This window comes from Emydura macquarii, unplaced genomic scaffold (assembly GCF_026122565.2).
Source record: "Emydura macquarii macquarii isolate MOO-44397 ecotype Brisbane River unplaced genomic scaffold, CSIRO-AGI_Emac_v2 contig_2473, whole genome shotgun sequence".
NCBI lineage: Eukaryota > Metazoa > Chordata > Testudines > Chelidae > Emydura > Emydura macquarii.
In genome coordinates, this window is record NW_027132610.1 from 24,258,010 (window position 1) to 24,277,884 (window position 19,875).

The 19,875-nt window shown below is 44.8% G+C and overlaps 1 protein-coding gene across 1 annotated transcript in view; it reads left to right on the forward strand.

The window, feature by feature from the left end:
* The window catches only part of VWA8 (von Willebrand factor A domain containing 8), a 278,032-nt gene that overhangs the window by 580 nt on the left and 257,577 nt on the right, over window positions 1–19,875 (forward strand). Inside the window, exon 2 of the mRNA XM_067563174.1 lies at window positions 18,751–18,828. Coding sequence (XP_067419275.1) covers window positions 18,751–18,828 — 78 coding nt within the window. The remainder of the gene's footprint in view (window positions 1–18,750; window positions 18,829–19,875) is intronic.

Below are 19,875 nucleotides of genomic sequence, written 5' to 3' on the forward strand. Positions count from 1 at the left end.
CACACCCCTCAAACTCCAACCCCTTCCACACCCCCATCAGCGCCCAATTCACCCACATCCAACCACCATCAGCCCCCACTGCCTGCAAAGTACAGATTCCTCCACACTCATCAGCCCCTAATGCCCTTAAACTCCAGCCCCTTCCACCTCCTATCTGCCCCCACTGCCCCCAGCTCTAACCATATCAGCCCCTACTGCTCCCAACTCCAGAACTTTCTACACCCACTTCAGTCCCCACTGCCTCCAAACTCCTGCCCCTTTCGCACCCTACCATCAGTCCCCAATGTTCTCAAATCCAACCACCATCAGCCCCCACTACCCTCAAATCCAACTCCCATCAGCCCCCACATCCAACTACCATCAATCCCCACTGGCCCTAAATTCTAGCTGTCCATACCCCACCATCTGCCCTCACTTCACCCAGATCTAACCACCATTACCTTCCACTGTCCCCAAACTCCAGTCCCCTCCATATCTCCGTCAGTTCCCACTGGCCCTGGATCCCACCTTCAGCCCCCAATGCACCGAAATCCCATCATCAGCCTTCCAGTGTCCTCCACACCCCACCATTAATCCCCATTGCCCACAAATGAATCTAATCACTATCAGCCCCCACTGCTCCCAAATCCCAGTCTCACTTCTCCAGGTTCCATTCTAATTCCCTCTCCACTCATCCCAGACTCACTGGTTCCATGTTTTTAACCTCTTCTAGTCTTAGTATCCTCTCCTCCTCCCATACTAGTAATATCTTCCATCTCGTGCTTAGGTGCTTTAGATTTTGTTTTGGAGGATTTTACTTTAACATTTTTCTCAGGGTCTTGTATCCCTTTTTCTTGTCTGGAAAGTCAAAACAAAGGTAACTGAGGAATGTAGGAGGATGAAAGTTCCACACTCCCCTCCATCTAAACTCCACGGGATGTATAGGCTTTGTAGTGAAACTGGGGAATGTTGCCATATTTTAGAGCAATGATTCACCCATTTTTCCATTGTGAGAAGCACCTTGTGAGGGGGATGTTCTCCAAAACACTTGCCTTGCCCTTCCATTGCTTGTGTTTTTCAAACACAAAATGCTTCATTTTGTGGATCATAAGAAGAGTTCTGCAGCCTACAGTTTGAGAACCACTCTTCTGGGACAGAGTTGTGATGCTTGTGTCATTACATTGTATAGGGTTGCCACCTTACAAAGGCAGAGCCCTACTAAATTCGGGCGTCTGATGGTACTGATCTACTTGCAGGATTGGACCTGCCTGTAGAATATACTCCTACCTGGAGACAATTTTACAGGCTTAAAAAGTGGTCTCAGGACCTGTAAATGTTCCCTTATGCAGCACTATTAGGACATAGGATTGACATTGGTTCTGCATGTATTGGGATGAGTGGCAACACTGCATTTTTATAATGATGTTCAAGACGTGACAGCCTCACACAAATTAGAACTGTCTCTTAAAACAATGACATACTCCAACAGTGGGTGACACTTTTCTGGGTGTGTGCCAAAAGCATCACAGTTCCTAAATATAGAATGAATAATGACCAATTATGAATTATAGAGCTAGAATCCTTTTGAGAGGTTTTGATGGTCTCTTAAATTTATGTACCTGTTCAATTCTTACTTAGAGCACTATAACTCAGATTTGCTGCCAGATAATGAGACAATCAGTCAAACACTTGAACAGGTTTGAGTTAATCAAGGAAGGTGCTAGGTTGAGGAATAAGCATAATGAGCTAGTATAATATTCAGATGACGTTTGAATAGAAAAAATGTATAAAAAGTGAGATTGAAAAGATAGGGATTTTTTTACCATAGAAAGGAAACACATAAGAGGGGGCATGAGAAAAGTGTATAAGTAATAGTATCGAGAAGGTAGATTAGGAGCTTCGGTTCTCCTATCTCATAATTCAAGAACAAGAAGATGTTCAATTAAATTAAAAAGTGGAAAATTCAAAACTAATAAAAGGGGGTACTTTTTCACCCATTGCGTAATTAGACTGTGAAACTTTTTAACCCCAATGCATATTAGATTGCAAAACTCAGTGTCTCAGGATTGAGGCCAAGAATTTAAAGAGATTAAAAAAGAGATGGGGGGTATGTCTCTGGAAACTCTATTCTCGTTGTCATAATTAATTATGATAATTTTTGGGAGGAATAGTAAGCCCTGTGCTTCAGGGTTTAAGGCAATCTAACTATCAGAGATCAGGATGAGACCTAATGTGGGGGAAGATTATCCCACATCTGTCTACTGCAGGGCTCTTGCACCTTCCTCTGAAGCAACTTAGTACTGGCCGCTGTCAGAGACAGTTCTACTGGACTAGATGGACTTTGGGTCTCATTCAGTAAGGCAGTTCCTGTGTTCCTATGAATTGGGAGGTCATGATAATAGGCTATACCTTTGAAAGCACTGGGTGTGCAGTCGCATAGCCTGCGCCTCCTCCTTTGCAACAATATGGGTACTTTCCTTACCTTCTTCATAGGCTTTCAGGGGACTGCCCCCACTAGGAGGCTTCTTGAAACCGTGTTTCCTCTCTTTCCCTTTGCAAAGAGAGGTTTTTTTTTTGGAAGGACTGGAAGCTGCAGCCAGCTAGCTAAGCAACTGTCAGTCTGTCTCCCGGATTGCCTGAAGCTGACACATCCCAGATAGCATTGTGGTGGTAGCTCCTCAGTGTGGGGACACGCTGATTGACTGTCACATTTTGGAAAATGTGAAGGGGTGGGACCCAGCTCCCCCTAATTTTCTTTCCAGCACAGAGTAGTGGCCTCCTGGCACCCTATGAAGAGTTGTGTAGCATAGTTTCTCAACCTGTGGTACCCTGGGGGTACACAACACACAAACTGGGGGTACGTGGCAAAAAACCCATTGAAGGGAGATGGGCGGCAGCCGCCCAGGCCCCTTCTGGGGACGCGGGGCGGCAGCCGCCCAGGCCCCTTCTGGGGACGCCGGGCGGCAGCCGCCCAGGCCCCTTCTGGGGATGCCGGGCGGCAGCCGCCCAGGCCCCTTCTGGGGACGCCGGGCGGCAGCTGCTGGCTTTTTGGGAAGCTGGGTGGCAGCTGCCTGCGTCCCGCCCAGTCCCAGCTCCCAGGTGGGAGCCCAGCAACAGCCTCCTGCACCCTGTGAGCTGGGCTCACAGCTGGGTGGCTGCCACCCATGCCCCGGCCCTGAGCCGAGAGACAGCCTCTCATGCCCTGGCTTGAAGATGGGTAGCAGCTGCCTGCTACCTGCCCACATCCCTGGGTCCCAGTCTGCGCGGAAGCTTCCTCCGCCCCACCTTGGAGCGGGTGGCGGTCACTCACCTCCCGTGATGGCAGGCAGGTGGTAGCTGCCTGCAACTTGCCCAGGTGGCAGCTCCCCTCCCCGGCTCAAAGCCCGGTGACCAGAAAGCCAGGTGGAGAGCCCAGCAGCTTGCCCAGTCCTGGAGCCAGGCTCTACCCCAGGCTTACTTGTCAATTTCACTGCTCTAGTTGACCCCACCATCAGGCCATAGTGATTGGCTGGCATTGACCTTTGCTCCTATATGGGGGAAGGGGAGGAGGAAGGAGGGGAGAAACAGCAGGGGGTTTTGTGATCTGCCACAGCCACACAGCATTGCTGAACTCAGAACTCTCCTGCTTTATGAGAAATACAGTAGTCCAGCAATGAAGGGGAAAAGATTGTATTTCTCAGAGTGGAAAATTGAGTGTTGGGGTACTTATTAAAGTTTTCAGAAGTTAGTTTCAGTACTTGCTACTTAAAAGGTGAGAAACACTGTTGTGGAGGAACAGATGAAGGCATCCAGTGTCAGAGAGATACCAAGAGGGGTGGGAAAGTCACAGAATTATGGGAGGAGAAAAAGGGTTGCTAAAGCTTTGTGGAAACACTTGTGCAACTCAAAGAGGAGATCCTAGTTTTTTCTGATTATTATTTGATTTCTTGAATAGAGGACGAGAGTTGGTCCATTTGAGAATTTTTATATTCAGGTTCCTATTCCAAGCCAGTACAGTATAAGCCTGTGGCTTTTCTTCAGTCAAGCGGTGGTGATGAAAATTTAAAAAAAATGTATTTGCTGTGTTGGCTGAGCTCATGAGTAATGAAGCGTGCAACCCTCTAGTTGGTTGAGCGAAGTGAGGCCTACACTCAGTTGAATGGCATCGCTCTGCTCGTGTGTCTGGGCATAACTCTTCATAGCCAATCAATTCCAAAATTGCAGAGCATGTTCTAGACAAAAATGGGAAGAATCCTATTGATTTTGGTGAAAATCAGAAAACCAGAAATTGAGGGGGTGGGGGAGGAGAGACAGAGCTCTTGACATTCAGTTAGTACAGGGATTCTCAAACTTCTTTTGCTGGGACCCCCTTTGAAAATATTTCAGGCTGTGACGACCCCCCCAAAAGTGATTATCCCCATCCATGCCATGCCACCCTTACCGGCATGTGTGGGGGCTAATAACTCGTGACCCCCCCATAATAACCTTGCGACCCCCTGCGGAGTCACAACCCCCAGTTTGCGAATCCCTGAGTTAGCACACCCTCAGCTTTAACCAGATCTGTTATTGTCGAGAAAGTTAAAAAAAAAAAAAAAAAAAAAAAAAAGTTTATGGCAGCCATTAACACCTTCCAGCAACAACACATCCCATTTCACCATTTAAGCTCTGCCCCTTGTTCCAAAGCATTTTGAAGTGTTGGCAGCCTGAATGACTTATGTCCCAGACAAAGAGAAAATAAATAACTTTACAAATTATGGGGGGGAAATGGAGGAATGCAAGGACCCCCATGTGTGTGCAGGGAGTTTGGCCTACAGAAGCAACAAAGCATGCAACTCCCTGGATGTGGGTAGGCTAAGACAAGAGCAGTCACAAGGTAAATGGAGTGTAGGGGGGAATTGTGAGCTCCTAGCACTTGGTGGAAAGGAGCAGCAGGGCGGGGAGAGGCATACAGAGCCTCTGGCATGAGGGTCAGAGTGGAGGAATTGCAGGGAGTCTCTGAAATAGAGGGGGAGGGGAGCAAACACAGGGAGCTTGTGGGAAAAATTGGAGGGATGCAGGGATGGTCATGTGAGCTCAGCCCATGGAAGCTACAAAGTGTGCTACTCTATTTTATGTGTCTTTTGGAAGATTAGCATACAAGATGGTCACATTGCAGATGTTGCCTATTCAGAGTATACAGCTTAACATGCTATTAATTAACATTTAGTAAACATGATTTCTTGGTCATTCGCTTTGAGTAAACATCAGTATATAGGCCGTGAGCTTCAAAATCTGATAATTGTTTTCAATTTAACTTCTAATACGTAATAAATATTTAATTATAACTGTGGTTATTTGTTAGTTTTTTTGGCAAATATTGTTTGGCTTACTACATAAACTTGGTTGTCCTGAAGTTAAATTTGTTTGGCAAATTAAAGCATGCTACAAAGGCTCTCATTAATAGTCATGTAGGAATTGCCAGGGTGAATTTTGAAGGTTGTTTCATCTATTGTGGTATATTTTTCAACAAAGGAAAGTTCTTTTTAATAAGTCTCTTTGATTTTCAGACATGGTTTATTTTCTTTTATTGTGTCACTGAAAATATATTAATGATCAATTATGCTCGATGTCTAAGCTCATTTAAGAATAGGTTGACAGCCTGGATATTTCACTTTAAGCAAACTGTAGTTGGGAAACCTTATTTTAGTCTTGAAACACTTAAAACACAGCTAGTTTTCATACAACTGACAAGCTTGGACAGCTTAGCCCGGATAAAGCACACTAGTGGAAAGTGCCAACTGCCTAATTGCAGGACAGTTCTTAAGTGTTCAGCCCAGGATATCATCCTTTCTGAACCAGAGAAGTTTTGGCCGTTAAATCCTTGTTGTTCCTGGAAAAATAAATCTGCTGGCATATGCTCCTTCCATGTCACTAAGATTCAAATAATTTCCTCTCAATTGGGGGCCTAAAAGAACACAGGCCACTCATTTTTTTGTGAGAATTATTATTTTTTATAAAAATCTCTTGTAGCCAATTTACACAGCACATTACAAACACAGAGCCAAACTGGGGAATACACAAGAAGTACAAAGATTAATTATTCTTGTATGAAAAATATTTAAGCTGATTTATAATGAGGTGTACAATTTATTAATTAAGCATCATCAATCAATCCTGCCAGACTAACAGTGCACACCATTATCATAAATTGCCAAGATGTATAATACTTTACATTTATAACAAATTCCACTTTATGCTGGTTCCCTTAAGCCCATAAATGATTATCGTGTGCCAAGGGAAGATTCCAGTCCAGAAATAATGTGCTCAGAGAAGGGGAGGAAAAAGGCATACAACAATACTTGTTAGTCCTCCAAGAGAAGACACTTCATGTTTTGAAGCCCAGCTAGCTTAGTCATTGGCTTTGAAATCAATCCTAGGATAAATACAAATAAATAAATAAAGTCTTTAATGACATTGTAGACTTTAACTAGTGAAGTAAATCATTAGCTCATAGCATTCACAGGAAAAAATCATAGTATTCTTATCAGCAAGTTAAAAAAGTATGGGTTGGATGAATGGACTATAAAATGGATGGAGAGCTGGCTAGAGCATAAGGCTCAACGAGTAGTGATCAATGGCTCCATGTCTAGCTGGCAGCCGGTCACAAGCGGAGTGCCCCAGGGGTCGGTCCTGGGGCCAGTTTTGTTCAACATCTTCATTAATGATCTGGAAGATGGGGTAGATTGCACCCTCATCAAGTTTGCAGATGACACTAAGCTGGGGGGAGTGGTAGATATCGTGGTAGGTAGGGATAGGATACAGATGGACCTAAACAAACTGGAGGATTGGGCCAAAAGAAATCTGATGAGGTTCAACAAGGACAAGTGTAGAGTCCTGCACTTAGGATGGAAGAATCCCATGCACAGCTACAGACTGGGAACTGACGATCTAGGCAGCAGTTCTGCAGAAAAGGACCTGGGGGTAACAGTGGATAAGAAGCTGGATCTGAGTCAGCAGTGTGCCCTGGTTGTCAAGAAGGCTAATAGCCTATTGGGCTGCATTAGTAGGAGCATTGCCAGCAGATCACGGGAAGTGATTATTCCCCTCTATTCGGCATTGATGAGGCCACATTTGGAGTATTGTGTCCAGTTTTGGGCCCCCCACTACAAAAAGGATGTGGAGAAGTTGGATAGAGTCCAGCGGAGGACAACAAAAATGATTAGGGGACTGGAGCACAAGACGTATGAGGAGAGGCTGAGGGAATTAGGCCTGTTTAGCCTGCAGAAGAGAAGAATGAGGGGGGATTTGATAGCAGCCTTTAACTATCTGAAAGGGTGTTCCAGGGAGGATGGAGCTAGGCTGTTCTCAGTGGTGGCAGACGATCGAACAAGGAGCAGTGGTCTCAAGTTGCAGGCGGGGAGGTCTAGGTTGGACATTAGGAAAAAGTTTTTCACTAGGAGGGTGGTGAAGCACTGGAATGGGTTATCTAGGGAGGTGGTGGAATCTCCGTCTTTAGAGGTTTTTAAGCTGCGGCTTGACAAAACCCTCACTAGGATTATTTAGCTGAGGTTGGCCCTGCTTTGAGCAGGGGGTTGGACTAGATGACCTCCTGAGGTCTATGATTCTAAGTGTTGGCCAAAAAACCCAGAAATTCTCTGGTTCTAACATAGTTAATGTTAATTGGAAATGAGAATATATGATGGAATCATTACACATTGAAAGTCAGTTTGTTTCCCTAGAGGGAAATGGGGCACCACATATTTTGTCTAGAAGAGCATTGATTCTTGCTTGAAGAAATTTTGCTAACTAAGGCCTGGCCTACACTAGCAACGGAGGTCGACGTAACGTCACTTATGTCGAGCTCTGAAAGCCTGCGTCTACACTGGCATGGCAGTCCCGTTGACTTAGCACGCGGCAAAAGTCGACGTAATAAAACCACCTCCACAAGTGGGGTAGACAGAGCATAACATAATTCAACATTCATGGCCTCCGGGAGGTATCCCACAATGCCCCATTGTGACAGCTCTGGACATTCATGCTCTGCTGTTATGTGGTCACGCTCACCGGAAGTGGCCCCTCCCCTCATGCCCCGGGAAAATTTCAGTTTTCATTTCCTGTCTGGCCAGTGTGGAGGGAGCTTGTAGCTGAACTCGTCATGGCTACTGCAAGGCCCAAACGCGTTCCAGCATGGAGTTGACCAGAGGTCTTAGATCTCATCAGTCTTTGGGGCGAGGAGTCCATTATGGCTCAGCTCAGAGCCAGCAAAAGAAATGTGGACATTTACGGGAAGGTATGCCAGGGCATGTTGGAGAAGGGGCAAAACAGGGATGCACAGCAGTGCCGCATGAAGATCAAGGAGCTACGGCAGGCATATTAAAAGGCAAGGGAAGCTAACAGCTGTTCTGACTCCTCACCCAAAAAATGCTGCTTCTATGAGGAGCTGCATGCCATTCTCGGCGGGGACCCCACCACGGTGCCACCACTCAGCATCGATACCTCCACTCCATCCCACTCCAGGGACAATGATGAGGACTCCATGGATGAGGAGGAGAATGAGGATGAGGAGAGCAGGGTGCAGGAGAGCAGGGTGTCCCTTCTCCCAGACAGTCAGGACCTATTCCTGACCCCAGAACAGTCCAGCAGCATGCAGGACAGCACTAATGATCCCAGGGAAAGCACATCTGGTGAGTTTTTTTTTTTCTTCTTAGCAGTTATGTTCTTTTTTAAGGGCGTTGAGGGTGAGGGGGAAGGAAAGGGGATTTCAGGGGTTTAGCGTACTGTCTTGGGCAGCTACTGCCAGAACAGATTATTTATGTGCAGAGATATGCTCTGAGAATCTTCAGTTGATATCTCAAGGAAACTTCATGTAGGTAATCTGTTATCCTTTGCAAAAGGTTTCTGGGCAGGGCAGCCTTGTTCCTGCCTCCCCAGTTGAATACTTTGCCACGCAACGCTGCAGTCAAGGGAGCCGGAATCATGGTGGAACACAGCGTAGCGACATAAGGGCCAGGCTGGTACCCTGCTGCGTGCAGCAAAATCTTTCCTTTCCTCTCCTCATGCACTACCCTCAGGAGACTGATATTGCTCATGGTCACCTAGGGAAGATGGCGCATGTTTATTCCCCATTGTATTGTCCCAATAAAGTCACTTTAATTATTTGGCTATGATTTCAGAGGACGCTATTAATCCCCCCACGCTATCCCCAGATTCCCTCTGGCCACCTCTTGACAAAATGGTCATCTTAATTAAACCATGGCGCCCAGGCAGCCCTCTGATACAGGGCATTTGAAATGAGCTTTTAAAATCCTCTCTAAAGCAGAGTGAAGTGCCCCTAGCTTACCATCTCTGCAACGGGCACAGCGAGCCGACCCTTCTGGGATGTGCGGAATGGAATGAGGGTCTGTCTTACCCTTGTGCTCAGCAAGGGGAGTTTTTTATACATTGTTGCATTTCTTTCATTTCTCTGGGTATGGTAACAATGGCAACGTTGTGCATTTCTTTTCCTTCTGTAGACATCTCGGCCTTGGCCCAGCCTGCTCGAACTGCTGCGGAAAGACTATTGCAGATTGGAGTTTTTTTTCCTCTTCCTAAGAGTCGACATGTTTGGCGAGCTCATAAACGCCTCTGTGGCTGCAGAGACAGATCTCTGAGCATGGCAGATGACCTTGTCCCAGAACATGGACATGGATAGGGAGGGTCGAAGAGCGATGCAGGAGCATGATCGCCGTACCACACATGAGATGCTGCGAATCATGCGCAACCAAGCAGACATGCTCTGGCGGCTTGTTGAACTTCAGGAGGAGCGCACGGAGTCCCGCTGCAGCCCCTCCATAATGCTCCTCAGCCTATGGCTTTGCTGCCCTCCCTCAGCCCCAAGTGGTCTCGGAGGAGAATGGCCAGGCTGCAGTATGTGGTGCACTCCACCCCGATGGAGGCAAGCAGAAAGCAGCGGCAGCCCCGCTAACAATTGGCCTGCAAGCAACCACACTACCATTTGAGACTGTGAATGAACACTAGCCCTCCACCCCCACCGACTTGAATGTTCATAAATAAAAGTTTGCATCGTTTCAACGTGTTTCTTTATTAAATCATATCTTGCTTGAGAGGGATTTGGAGGGTACTGATGTCCATGGTAGGGGGGATTTTAAGCAAAGGCACATAACGTACAGGAACAGAAATCATTACTGCATCTCATTGCAGAACCTGGTTTTCAATGCTTCACTAATGCAAAGCGCTACGCGGTTAGCTCTCAGCGTATTGCTGGCATCTGGCTGCTCATAATTGGTGGCCAGTCTTTCTGCCTCCACAGCCCAACCCTTGGGAAACCTTTCCCCTTTCACTTCACACACATTATGAAGAATACAGCACACAGATATCACTGAGGGGATATTCTTTTCACTCCTGTCCAGCCTAGTGAGGAGACTTCTCCATCTAGCCTTTAAACGCCCAAACGCACATTCAGAAACCATTCTGCAACTGCTTACCCTGTTATTAAAATGCTCCTTGTCGCTGTCAAGGTGCCCGGTATACGGCTTCATTAGCCAAGGGAGCAAGGGGTAAGCAGGATCCCCCAGGATTACTATTGGCATTTCAACATCCCTGATGTGAATTTTTTGGTCTGGGAAGAAAGTGCTTACCTGCATGTTAGAGAATAGCCCCGAAATCACATGCGCATCATGCACCTTTCCAGACCACACCACACAGATATCTGTAAAATGACCCCTGTGATCCACAAGGGTCTGCAGGACCATGGAAAAGTACCCCTTGCGGTTTATGTACACAGTTGAGAGATGGGCAGGCGCTAAGACAGGGATGTGCGTGCCATCAATGGCCCCCCCTCTGCAGTTTGGGAACCCCATCACGGCAAACCTGTCCACTATGTCCTGCATGTTTTCCAAAGTCACTAGCCTTCGTAGCAGAAGTCTATTAATGACCTTGCACACTTGAATCACGGCAGCTCCCACTGTAGATTTACCGACTCCGAAGTGATTCTCAACCGAGTGGTAACAGTCGGGTGTTGCCATCTTCCACAGAGTGATGGCCACTCGCTTCTCCACCATCAGAGCTTGTCTCAAACGAGTATTCATGCACTTCAGGGAAGAGGCCAGCTCTGAGCAAAGTTCAAGGAAAGTGGCCTTTTGCATACGAAAGCTTTTCAGCCACTGGGCATCATCTAGCAGCTGCATAATGATGCGGTCCTGCCAGTCTGTGCTTGTTTCATGGACCGGAACTGGCGCTCCACGGATTGCGGATGATGCGTTACAGCCTGCAGCAAGCGGGAATTGTTCCGCTCGATGGCTTGTATCAGGGCAGCCTCGGTGACATAGCGGTTGCCTGTGCTTCGGGTTCTTGCTCTTCTTTGAAAATACTCCATGATAAGCCGAGATGTATTTGTGATGCTCACAATAATAATGCAGCGTTAAACTGGCACCATGTTTCCGCGGCAATGGCAAGTGCGTGGCATAAACAAACAGTGCGAAAATTGGTTTTCTGTTTGTTTGGGGAAGAAGGGAGGAGGAAGGAGTGTTGCATCATGGGACGATGAATCTCATCCCAACAGCCACCGCGGCTAGTTGCACTGTGGGATAGCTACCCACAGTGCACTGCTTTGACTACTGAAACAATCATGGCGAGTGTGGACGGACAAACCTGGCACAAGGAGCGTGGTGTGGACACGATGCAGCGACTTCTAAAAATTGGCGAGTGAAAGTTGACTTCACTCTGCAGTGTAGACATACCCTAAGTCTGAAGACTTTTTTGAAACTTTAGTAGAATCTCAACGTAGGTATCGTTACTTGCTAACAAATAAGCCCCAGCTCTGCAATGTGTGAAGACTTTTAATGCAGGCAATGTAGAGCTAATTTTGTCAGTTAACCCTGGAATAGGAAGCAGTGGAACAAGCTTTTGCTTGTGATACTGTTTCCTTTTAGAAAAAACACCCCTACTGCCTCCAAAACCAGTTATCCTTCAGGTGTGTATAGAATAGGTCTGCACGCATGAATAAATTTATAACTAAAGACTGCAATGCACAAGTCAAAATGCAGGTACAAAACTATTTCAAAAAGCATAAAATCTTGCATTCAACTGAAGATTCCTGCTTAACATACTTTGTAATAGTTTATTAAAAAAAGCTGAGAAAAAAGGAAAAACAAGTTCTTAATAAGAATACCATTAACCTTTTCAAGCTTAAATTGGATCTCTAAGGATCCCATTGACATTCTCTTTGCTATTGTCCTTTCATAAAGGTATTTTGTAAATTATATCAATTGGAAGCATTTATTTTCATTTCCTTCACTTTATCATGAAATGAGGATCTAAAAATATGTATACAGATGCAATTTAGCTGTTTAACTTTTCTCAAACAGGTGAGGTATAATCACACAGAAATTAGTGTTCGCAGTACATAACACCTTCACCGTTTAAATGTGTTTGTGCTGTTAGTTGCAGGGAACAGATGAATATGTTATGTAAGACTGAATTGTAGATATTTTGAGATCACTTTTTCAGTATGGTAATCGTATAGTTTGAGACCGAAGGAGGCCAAAAGACAGCTCAACCACCCAATAAACATGCGATTCAAACTTCTCAGTGTCTCATAAGGGTCCTGATCCTGCAAAGACTGACATATGTGCTTGGAATTATTTATATGCAGAATGTTACTGACCTCAGTGGAACTACTCACAGTGAGTAAAGTTATACATATGTGTAAGTCTTTGCAGACAGCAGTCTAAAATGATAGAGGGGATTCTTTGTTTTAAATGGCCATTTTCAATTAATTAATTTAATTTCTTTTGGTTTTCATAATATATTATTTCACCCTAAAAAGTAGCTAGTAGAAAAATGTAGAAAAAGCTATTTTCTGCTACTTTATTTTTGTTTTTTTAAATTGTGATGTAGATATAATCTATTTATCTGTCTTTATATGTGATTCATGTGAGAGTATGTGAGAGTATTCATGTGAGAGTATTCATGTGAGAGATTCATGTGAGAGTATGTGTGTACTACAGAGACTATACTGGCATAGCTATGCTGCCGTATCCATGCTAACATAACCTCATAGTGTAGACGCAATCTATACCAACGTAAGGGTTTTTTTTGTCCGTGTAGGAATACCACCGCTCTGAACGATGGTACTCAGTCAATAGAAGCATTCTTCTATTGGCATAGTTGCATGTACAATGGAGGTTAGGTTGGGCCAGGGTTGTGGATTTTCCACATCCCTGAGCAACATAGCTATGTAAACCCAAATTTTAAGCGTGGATCAGGCCTTTGTGTCTCACAAGTATTGAAAATAGATATAACGATAGCTCTTTCTTCACAACTTGCAGGAAAAATAATTTGGAGTGGGAAAAAAATCTGTGTAATATAGGAGCTTTTAAATGACATGTAAACCTAGGTCCCAAATCCTGCAATTGTGATGCAAGCTGTCTGCATGAAATGTCATTATTATATGGTGTTAGAGCCAGCTCGATAGTCTGACTGATAGACCTAGTTCCTGGTCACTTCTGATCATTTAAAGAACCTATGACTAACTTCGTCTACACTTAAAACTTAGGTCAGCATATGTACAGCAATCAGGAGTGAAAAATCTACAGTCTTGAGTGTCATAGCTATGCTAACCCAACACCACATGTAGACGCAGCTAGGTTGACGGAAGAAAGCTAGTTACTATCACGTGGAGAGGTGGAGTTCCTATAGCAACAGAAAACCCCCTTCTGAAAGTGTAATATGTGTCTACACTATTAGATTATACTATGGCTGCTGTAGTACCCATAGTGTAGACATGGCTTTTGTCATTTCTTGTAAGAATAGAGGTGTATTTATCTTGTTATCCGGTATAAGCTGCAGTTCTGGAAAAATAGAGAGTGTCAGTTTCCATGGATTGTCACATTTTTACTAGCTAAAATAACTCAAGATAAGCAAATATCTTGATTTAGAAGCTCAGTTTCCAACACTTCTGCCGTGTGTGAGTGAAAATTAAAAATTGCACAGCTGCAGGAAAGTGCTATTGAGCTACCGTGTTAAGGTTCTGATTTAAATTGGCACTTTTTCCCAAAACTGTCTGCTCAGCTGTGGTTTTTAGGACTTGCCCTGTGCTCATTCTAGGGCCTGGTCTACCCTAGAAATTTACATCAATATAGCTGTGTTTCTCAGGCACATGAATAATCCACACTTGAGAGATGTAGCTATACTAAGTGCTAAGTGCTGGTGTAGATAGCACTAGGTCGACAGTAGAATTCTTCTGTCAACCTAGGGCTAGTCTACACCTAAAACTTACAGCGGCACAGCTTTACCGCTGTAAGAGCGCTTGTGTAGTTGCGTTATGTCGACCGGGGGAGAGCTCTTCTGCCGATATAGTGTTGTCCACACAAGCCCTTATACCGGCAAAACTTATGTCACCCAGGTTGTGTTTTGTCACACCCTTGGGTGACAAAAGTTTTGCCAGCATAACTGCTAGTGTAGGCAATGCCCTACCTACTGCCTCTCGGGAAGGTGGATTACTTATGGTGATGAGCAAATTCCTCCAGTTGGCATAGGTAGTGTCTACACAGAAGCGCTACTTTGCTGCGCCATTGCAGTGTTTTAATTCCACTGTGGTGGGGCTGGTACAAGAAGAGGGAAAGTTTGGAATGCTCATAATATAGGTTTGTAATTTTTTTAAAAAGTCTGTCAACAGAGGGAAATATACTTGGCTATGCTGATATTAGAGGAACAGGTAAGGTCTCTTTCTTCATGTACCACAGAGATAAGCATGATTTAAGAACCTACACTAGAGTTGCGCACTTCATTGTTTCTGTAGGCTGAGTTCATTGCACACACCAGGAGCTCCTTGCATTTCTCCATTTCCCCAGAATTTGTAAAATCATTTATTTTCTTTCTCTTAGGGAGATAAGTCTTTCAGGGTGTCAACCAATTAAATTCCACTGCTATCATGAGCAGAGCTGAGATGTGGTGTGGGGGGTGTTACGCTGGATGGTGTTAATGGATGTCATCAACTGGTTCTTTGAAGTCTAGACCAGCGGTTCTCAACCTTTTTTTCCCGAGTACCACTCGGGTCAGGTACAGTCAGGTCAAGTACCACTTGACCTGACTGTACCTGATGCGAGTACCACTCGGGGAAAAAAAGGGGGGGGGACTTTCGGCAGCAGCGGGGTTCCGCGGCGGCGGCGGGCCGGGACTTTTGGCGGCGGCGGGGTTTCGCAGTGGACTCCATGGCGGGAACAATGCCCTCCACCGTTTCCCCTTTTCGGCGGCAGAGTTTCGCGAGGGTGAGTGAGAAGGCCCTTCCGGCTGCGGCGGATTCGGCGGTGTGGTACGGCTCGCGTACCACCCAGCCTTCTTCGGCGTACCACCGGTTGAGAACTGCTGGTCTAGACAATTACAGAGCTCCTTAAAGCTGATGTTTCTGCTAGCCAGATACCTGGCTCTCTGTGTGTCCCCTACTTCCGGTTTTCCCATTTTCACCAAATGGGCACTCAGTGGGCCTGATTTTAATGGAAATTAAGGCTTTTCTGATTTTCACCAAAATCAATAGGCTCGGCTCATCGATACCTAGAACAATCCCTGAAACTTTGGAATTTTGACAGGATGTGGTTTTCCAAATTCCAGTAAAAATAGTTTCTATTGTGAGCCTAAAGCTTATAGTGTCTTATTTTTGCATATAAAAAACATTAACAATAGTAGAAGGAAAATTGTTTCCCCCTTCCCCCCCCGTTAGTCTCTTTTTACTTGCCTGCTCTGGCTGGTATCTGACATCTTGTTCTTTCAGCCCATGTCTTATTCCTCCTGTATTTTGAAAGAACCATGTGCAGAGGGGAGAGAGACAGTATGTTTTTACAAGTTGAATGCAAATGATTTAAGCTAGACGCTAATTAGTCATATACATTTGTCTTGTCGCTCATTGGCTCGGAAAAGGTGAGAAAACAAACTGACACTAAATTCCTAAGGCATAAATTAGACAATCTGTTATAAGAGGAATTTTAATGTTCAAGAAGATGACCTGAAGAAAGGGGTTGTGAGGCTTCAGGCAAGCGGTGGACCCTTGGGAACACTTGCTGAAATTTCTGCTGTCTTCTTCAACTTTGTTGGATCCAGCCCTTCTTTATCACCCCAGTGAACAAGAGACATTAGAACTGCAAACACATAAGGGGAGTGGGAGGTAAAGCTTTGGCTTTAGTTTTAAGCCATGAAGTGCTGCTTTACTACATTTTTTTTTTAAATCAGCAGCCTGTGGACAGTGAGTTTTAAAGGAATCCTGAGCTTAAAGGCACCATGACCATCAACTAGCCACAGGGAGAGACTGACCTATTATATTTGTGGAAGTATAGTTATTCGCTGCATATGTTGTTCGTCAGTACAGTGCTTCCTGTATAAATAGACTGTTAAAGGGTATTGTTGAATATTAGATTTGTTTAAGCATTTCTTAGGGGTCAGGATTCAGGAAACTGGAAGAGGAACATGGTATTAAAATACAGTAGCGTGAAAGGAGGCTACAAGATGTCTTAATTAAGACACATTAGTACACAAGTACATTACCATTGATCTAAAAAAGAAAAATGTAAGGAAGAAGTAGGTAATGTGCTTTCTTGAGAGATTGACTAAGGACTTGAAGAATCTGTACTGGAAATGGAAAATTGACAAGTGCAATTTAGCAAGAATACAGCCAATTAAGGGGTGCTGGGAAAAGATAAGGGCAACAAAGCTGCAGAATGAGCTAATGCCATCTGAAAGAGTAAAGGGGAATAGTTCGGGCTTTAGAATGTACTATTTGTAGTCCGGTAAGTGGGCGAAGGCCCCTTCCCCTTAAGGGGAGTAGTCACTGGACCCAGGACACAACTAAGTTCATGAGACAACTAATGAAAAAAGGAGCGGGCGTGGGGGTCACAGGTTTACTAATAAGGACTGGCTTATGGCTTTACCATAGGTCCTGACTATGTGGCAGCACCTCGCCGTGTTGCCCCAAGAGAACTTTAGAGTGTCACAAAATGGTTCCTAATTCCCCTGTTGCTTCAAGGAGGAAGTAATCTGTGTCAGTTCTATACCTGGCACCAATCATTTCCCCCTCTATGCCAGCTCAGCTGTGCTGGTTGGTGAATATATGGGAATATGAGAGGTGTAGTGAAGGCTTCACGCTGTTCCCTTCCCACCCACCTGTTCAGGAGCCGGAGAAGTGGCTCTGTGGAGTGTGCTTATGTTCCTCCATGCTGTGATATTTTATATTCCCCTAATTCCCCTGCATACTGAGTTCCTAGTTGTGCTTAAGATGAGGAGGGGGCATGTCTATATTTAATGGTCACAAAACATCTGAAGTATTTAACTTTTTAAAATATTGAAAAGAAAACCTAAAAGAGCGGTTTGAAGTAGAAAAAGGTTGGGGTATGTGTGGGGAAATGAATGAGTCAGATAGGAGGTGAAAGACCCTGTAAAATAACCACAGATGAGGGATACTTGGAAACCTTGAATAGATACAATCAATAACAGACAATTTGCATACATGTTAAGATAATGAGCTAACACATTTATTGTACCGTGGCCTCTTGTGAGCTGCTGCAGACAGGCAGCAGGGGCCAGGATCCTTTTGAAGCGCATGGGCTGAGCTGGGGGTTGGTGAGAGGGTTCTGGGTGCTGGATCTGACTTGCAGGCCATATATTTGCCACCCCATTCTCTCAGAGAAACATAACCATCAACTAAGCTACCAATTCTAAAAACCTGGCCTCCGAACTGAAACGTCACAAGAGCTGATAGGATTTAGTGTTTTCTGTAGCTTAATGGGGCCAGATTCTGTGGCAAGAACTCTTAAATGCTACAGCAGGAACCCCCTAAAGTCCACAGCAGTGTTAGTGCTCTTCATTCACATCCCCCGCACCCCTCCCCCTGGAGCATGCACAGAACTGTGGCTCATTGAAAATATTCATCAGTGTAAAGTTAATTGATAATTATTTTCAGCAGATGGTGGTTTTTGATCATGTTTTTTTCACAGTGCTCTCACAGGCAGCCCGGCTCCGTGGTTTTAGTAGTCGTGGTGTTGTCCAGGTGACCCACTTCAGAACTCTCTTCCCTTGTATGGGCTAGGGAAAGAGAAGCTTGTTGTCAGCTTCAGCAGCTTACCTCAGCTTCTCGGACATTGGTTAGTGCAAACTTGCCAACGACACTTCTAGTTCTCCCCTACTGCCTGGCTGCAAGCTGGATGTTAGCCATGGAACAGTGCAAGGGGCATGCCCTGTAATTCAAGCCAGAGAGACAGAAAACAAAATGTCAGATACTTGGCTGCAGGAAAATAGTGAACTGCAAAGCAAAAAGGCAGAGTTTTGGGAAGATGCCAGATTCTGCAGTTGTGCAACCATTGCGTCGATGGGGCACCGATAGAGATGAATGGGTCGGTTTGCACGGCTCAGAGGTATCGTCAGGCTGTCTGCAAACTCAGGAAAATCACCACTCCATTAAGTTATGCTCATTTCACGTTTTCCAGGTTCTGCGGTCATGAGGGCTAGGAGTTTCATTTTAAAAAAACGAAAGCTCTGGTTCTGGAGCACAGTTCTGCTGCGAATACAGAGGGCCCTGGCTATAACAACGAAAGTACAGTCTATGGACGTGTTCAGTTATTAATTAAACCAAAAATATCCTGGTGCCTGACTCGTTGGAAAGTGATAGATGCTAGTACAGTAATAGTTCTCAAAGGCTGCTCCCTGAATGTGCAGTCATAGTCTTCCTCACTTTTAGGCTTATAGTGTCAGCTTTATTTGCAAGCACATGCATGTTTTTAAAGTATACAGGGTATTTTAATATTTCTTCTTTTTTTTTTTTTTTTTTAGGTGATACTGTTACTATTGGAGATGTGTCATTTAAACTCAAAACTCCAAAGAGCCCAGAACTGGTGCCACTGAACTACAGTAAGAAACCATTTTCCTTTGGCTAGTGAATGTGTAATGTGTCTGGAGTATTGGGGCCCAGTCCTACAAACCCTTACTCTCAAGCAAGCAATATGTCTCAACTTATCCCTCAATATTTTAAAGAGGAAACAGAAGAATATATTTTTTTAGAGGGATGCTGATTAAAAATGGTGTAATGGGTTTCCACCCTCCCCTGCCATCCCCGTTGAGAGAGAAGATGGGGGAATGGAAATACTTCTTGCGGTGGGCATGTTGCCGGTGCTAGGGAAAGCAGGTGCTGCTGTGGTAGTGTTACCTGCACACTCTGTCTCTAGGGCACCCCACCTTTACCCAATCCGTAGGGCTAACGGCATAACCTGGTTTAAAGGCACCCTTACCTTTTCCCAGTATGTAGGGTTCCGGGCGAAAGGCACTTACCTGTACCCAATTCCTAGAGCTCAGGGCCACCCTTTCTCAGTCGTAGGGCTCCAGGTGTAACCTGGTTAATTTAAGTACCCACCCTTTCCCAACTCATAGGGCTTCGGGCATATTTTTCTGCGGGCTTGCGGGGCCTTTTACCAGTGGAAAAGCCTTACATAGTAATATTCTTATTCTCTATTTATTAACAATTACCAAAACAGAATACACACAGTAAGCATACAATGTTCACCTCTCCCAATAAGGCAGAGAAATTTCTTCAGGTGCCCAGTCAGAATTAAATCATCTGGGCATTCCAGCTTCTGTACTATGTGGTTAGCAGGGTGCTGAGGTCTGGCAGCTCTGATTATTCTTGGGCTGTGTCCTGCAGTTAGGTTCCAAAGAACTTCCTTTTGGACCCCAGTTTATATAGTTAAAACTTAGGTCCTGCTTAGCTATATCTTAACCAATCCTTTTAAACTAAAGTACTACAAAACACCAGTCCTCACCCATTACAAAACAGTTCTTTAACCAATCATACCCCATGATTGGTTTAAATACCCTAGTTGATTTAAATATTGCACAATTAGTTAACAACAGAGAGAAACAAAGAACCAGACAGAAATATTACAGACAAACAATAGAGAAGTG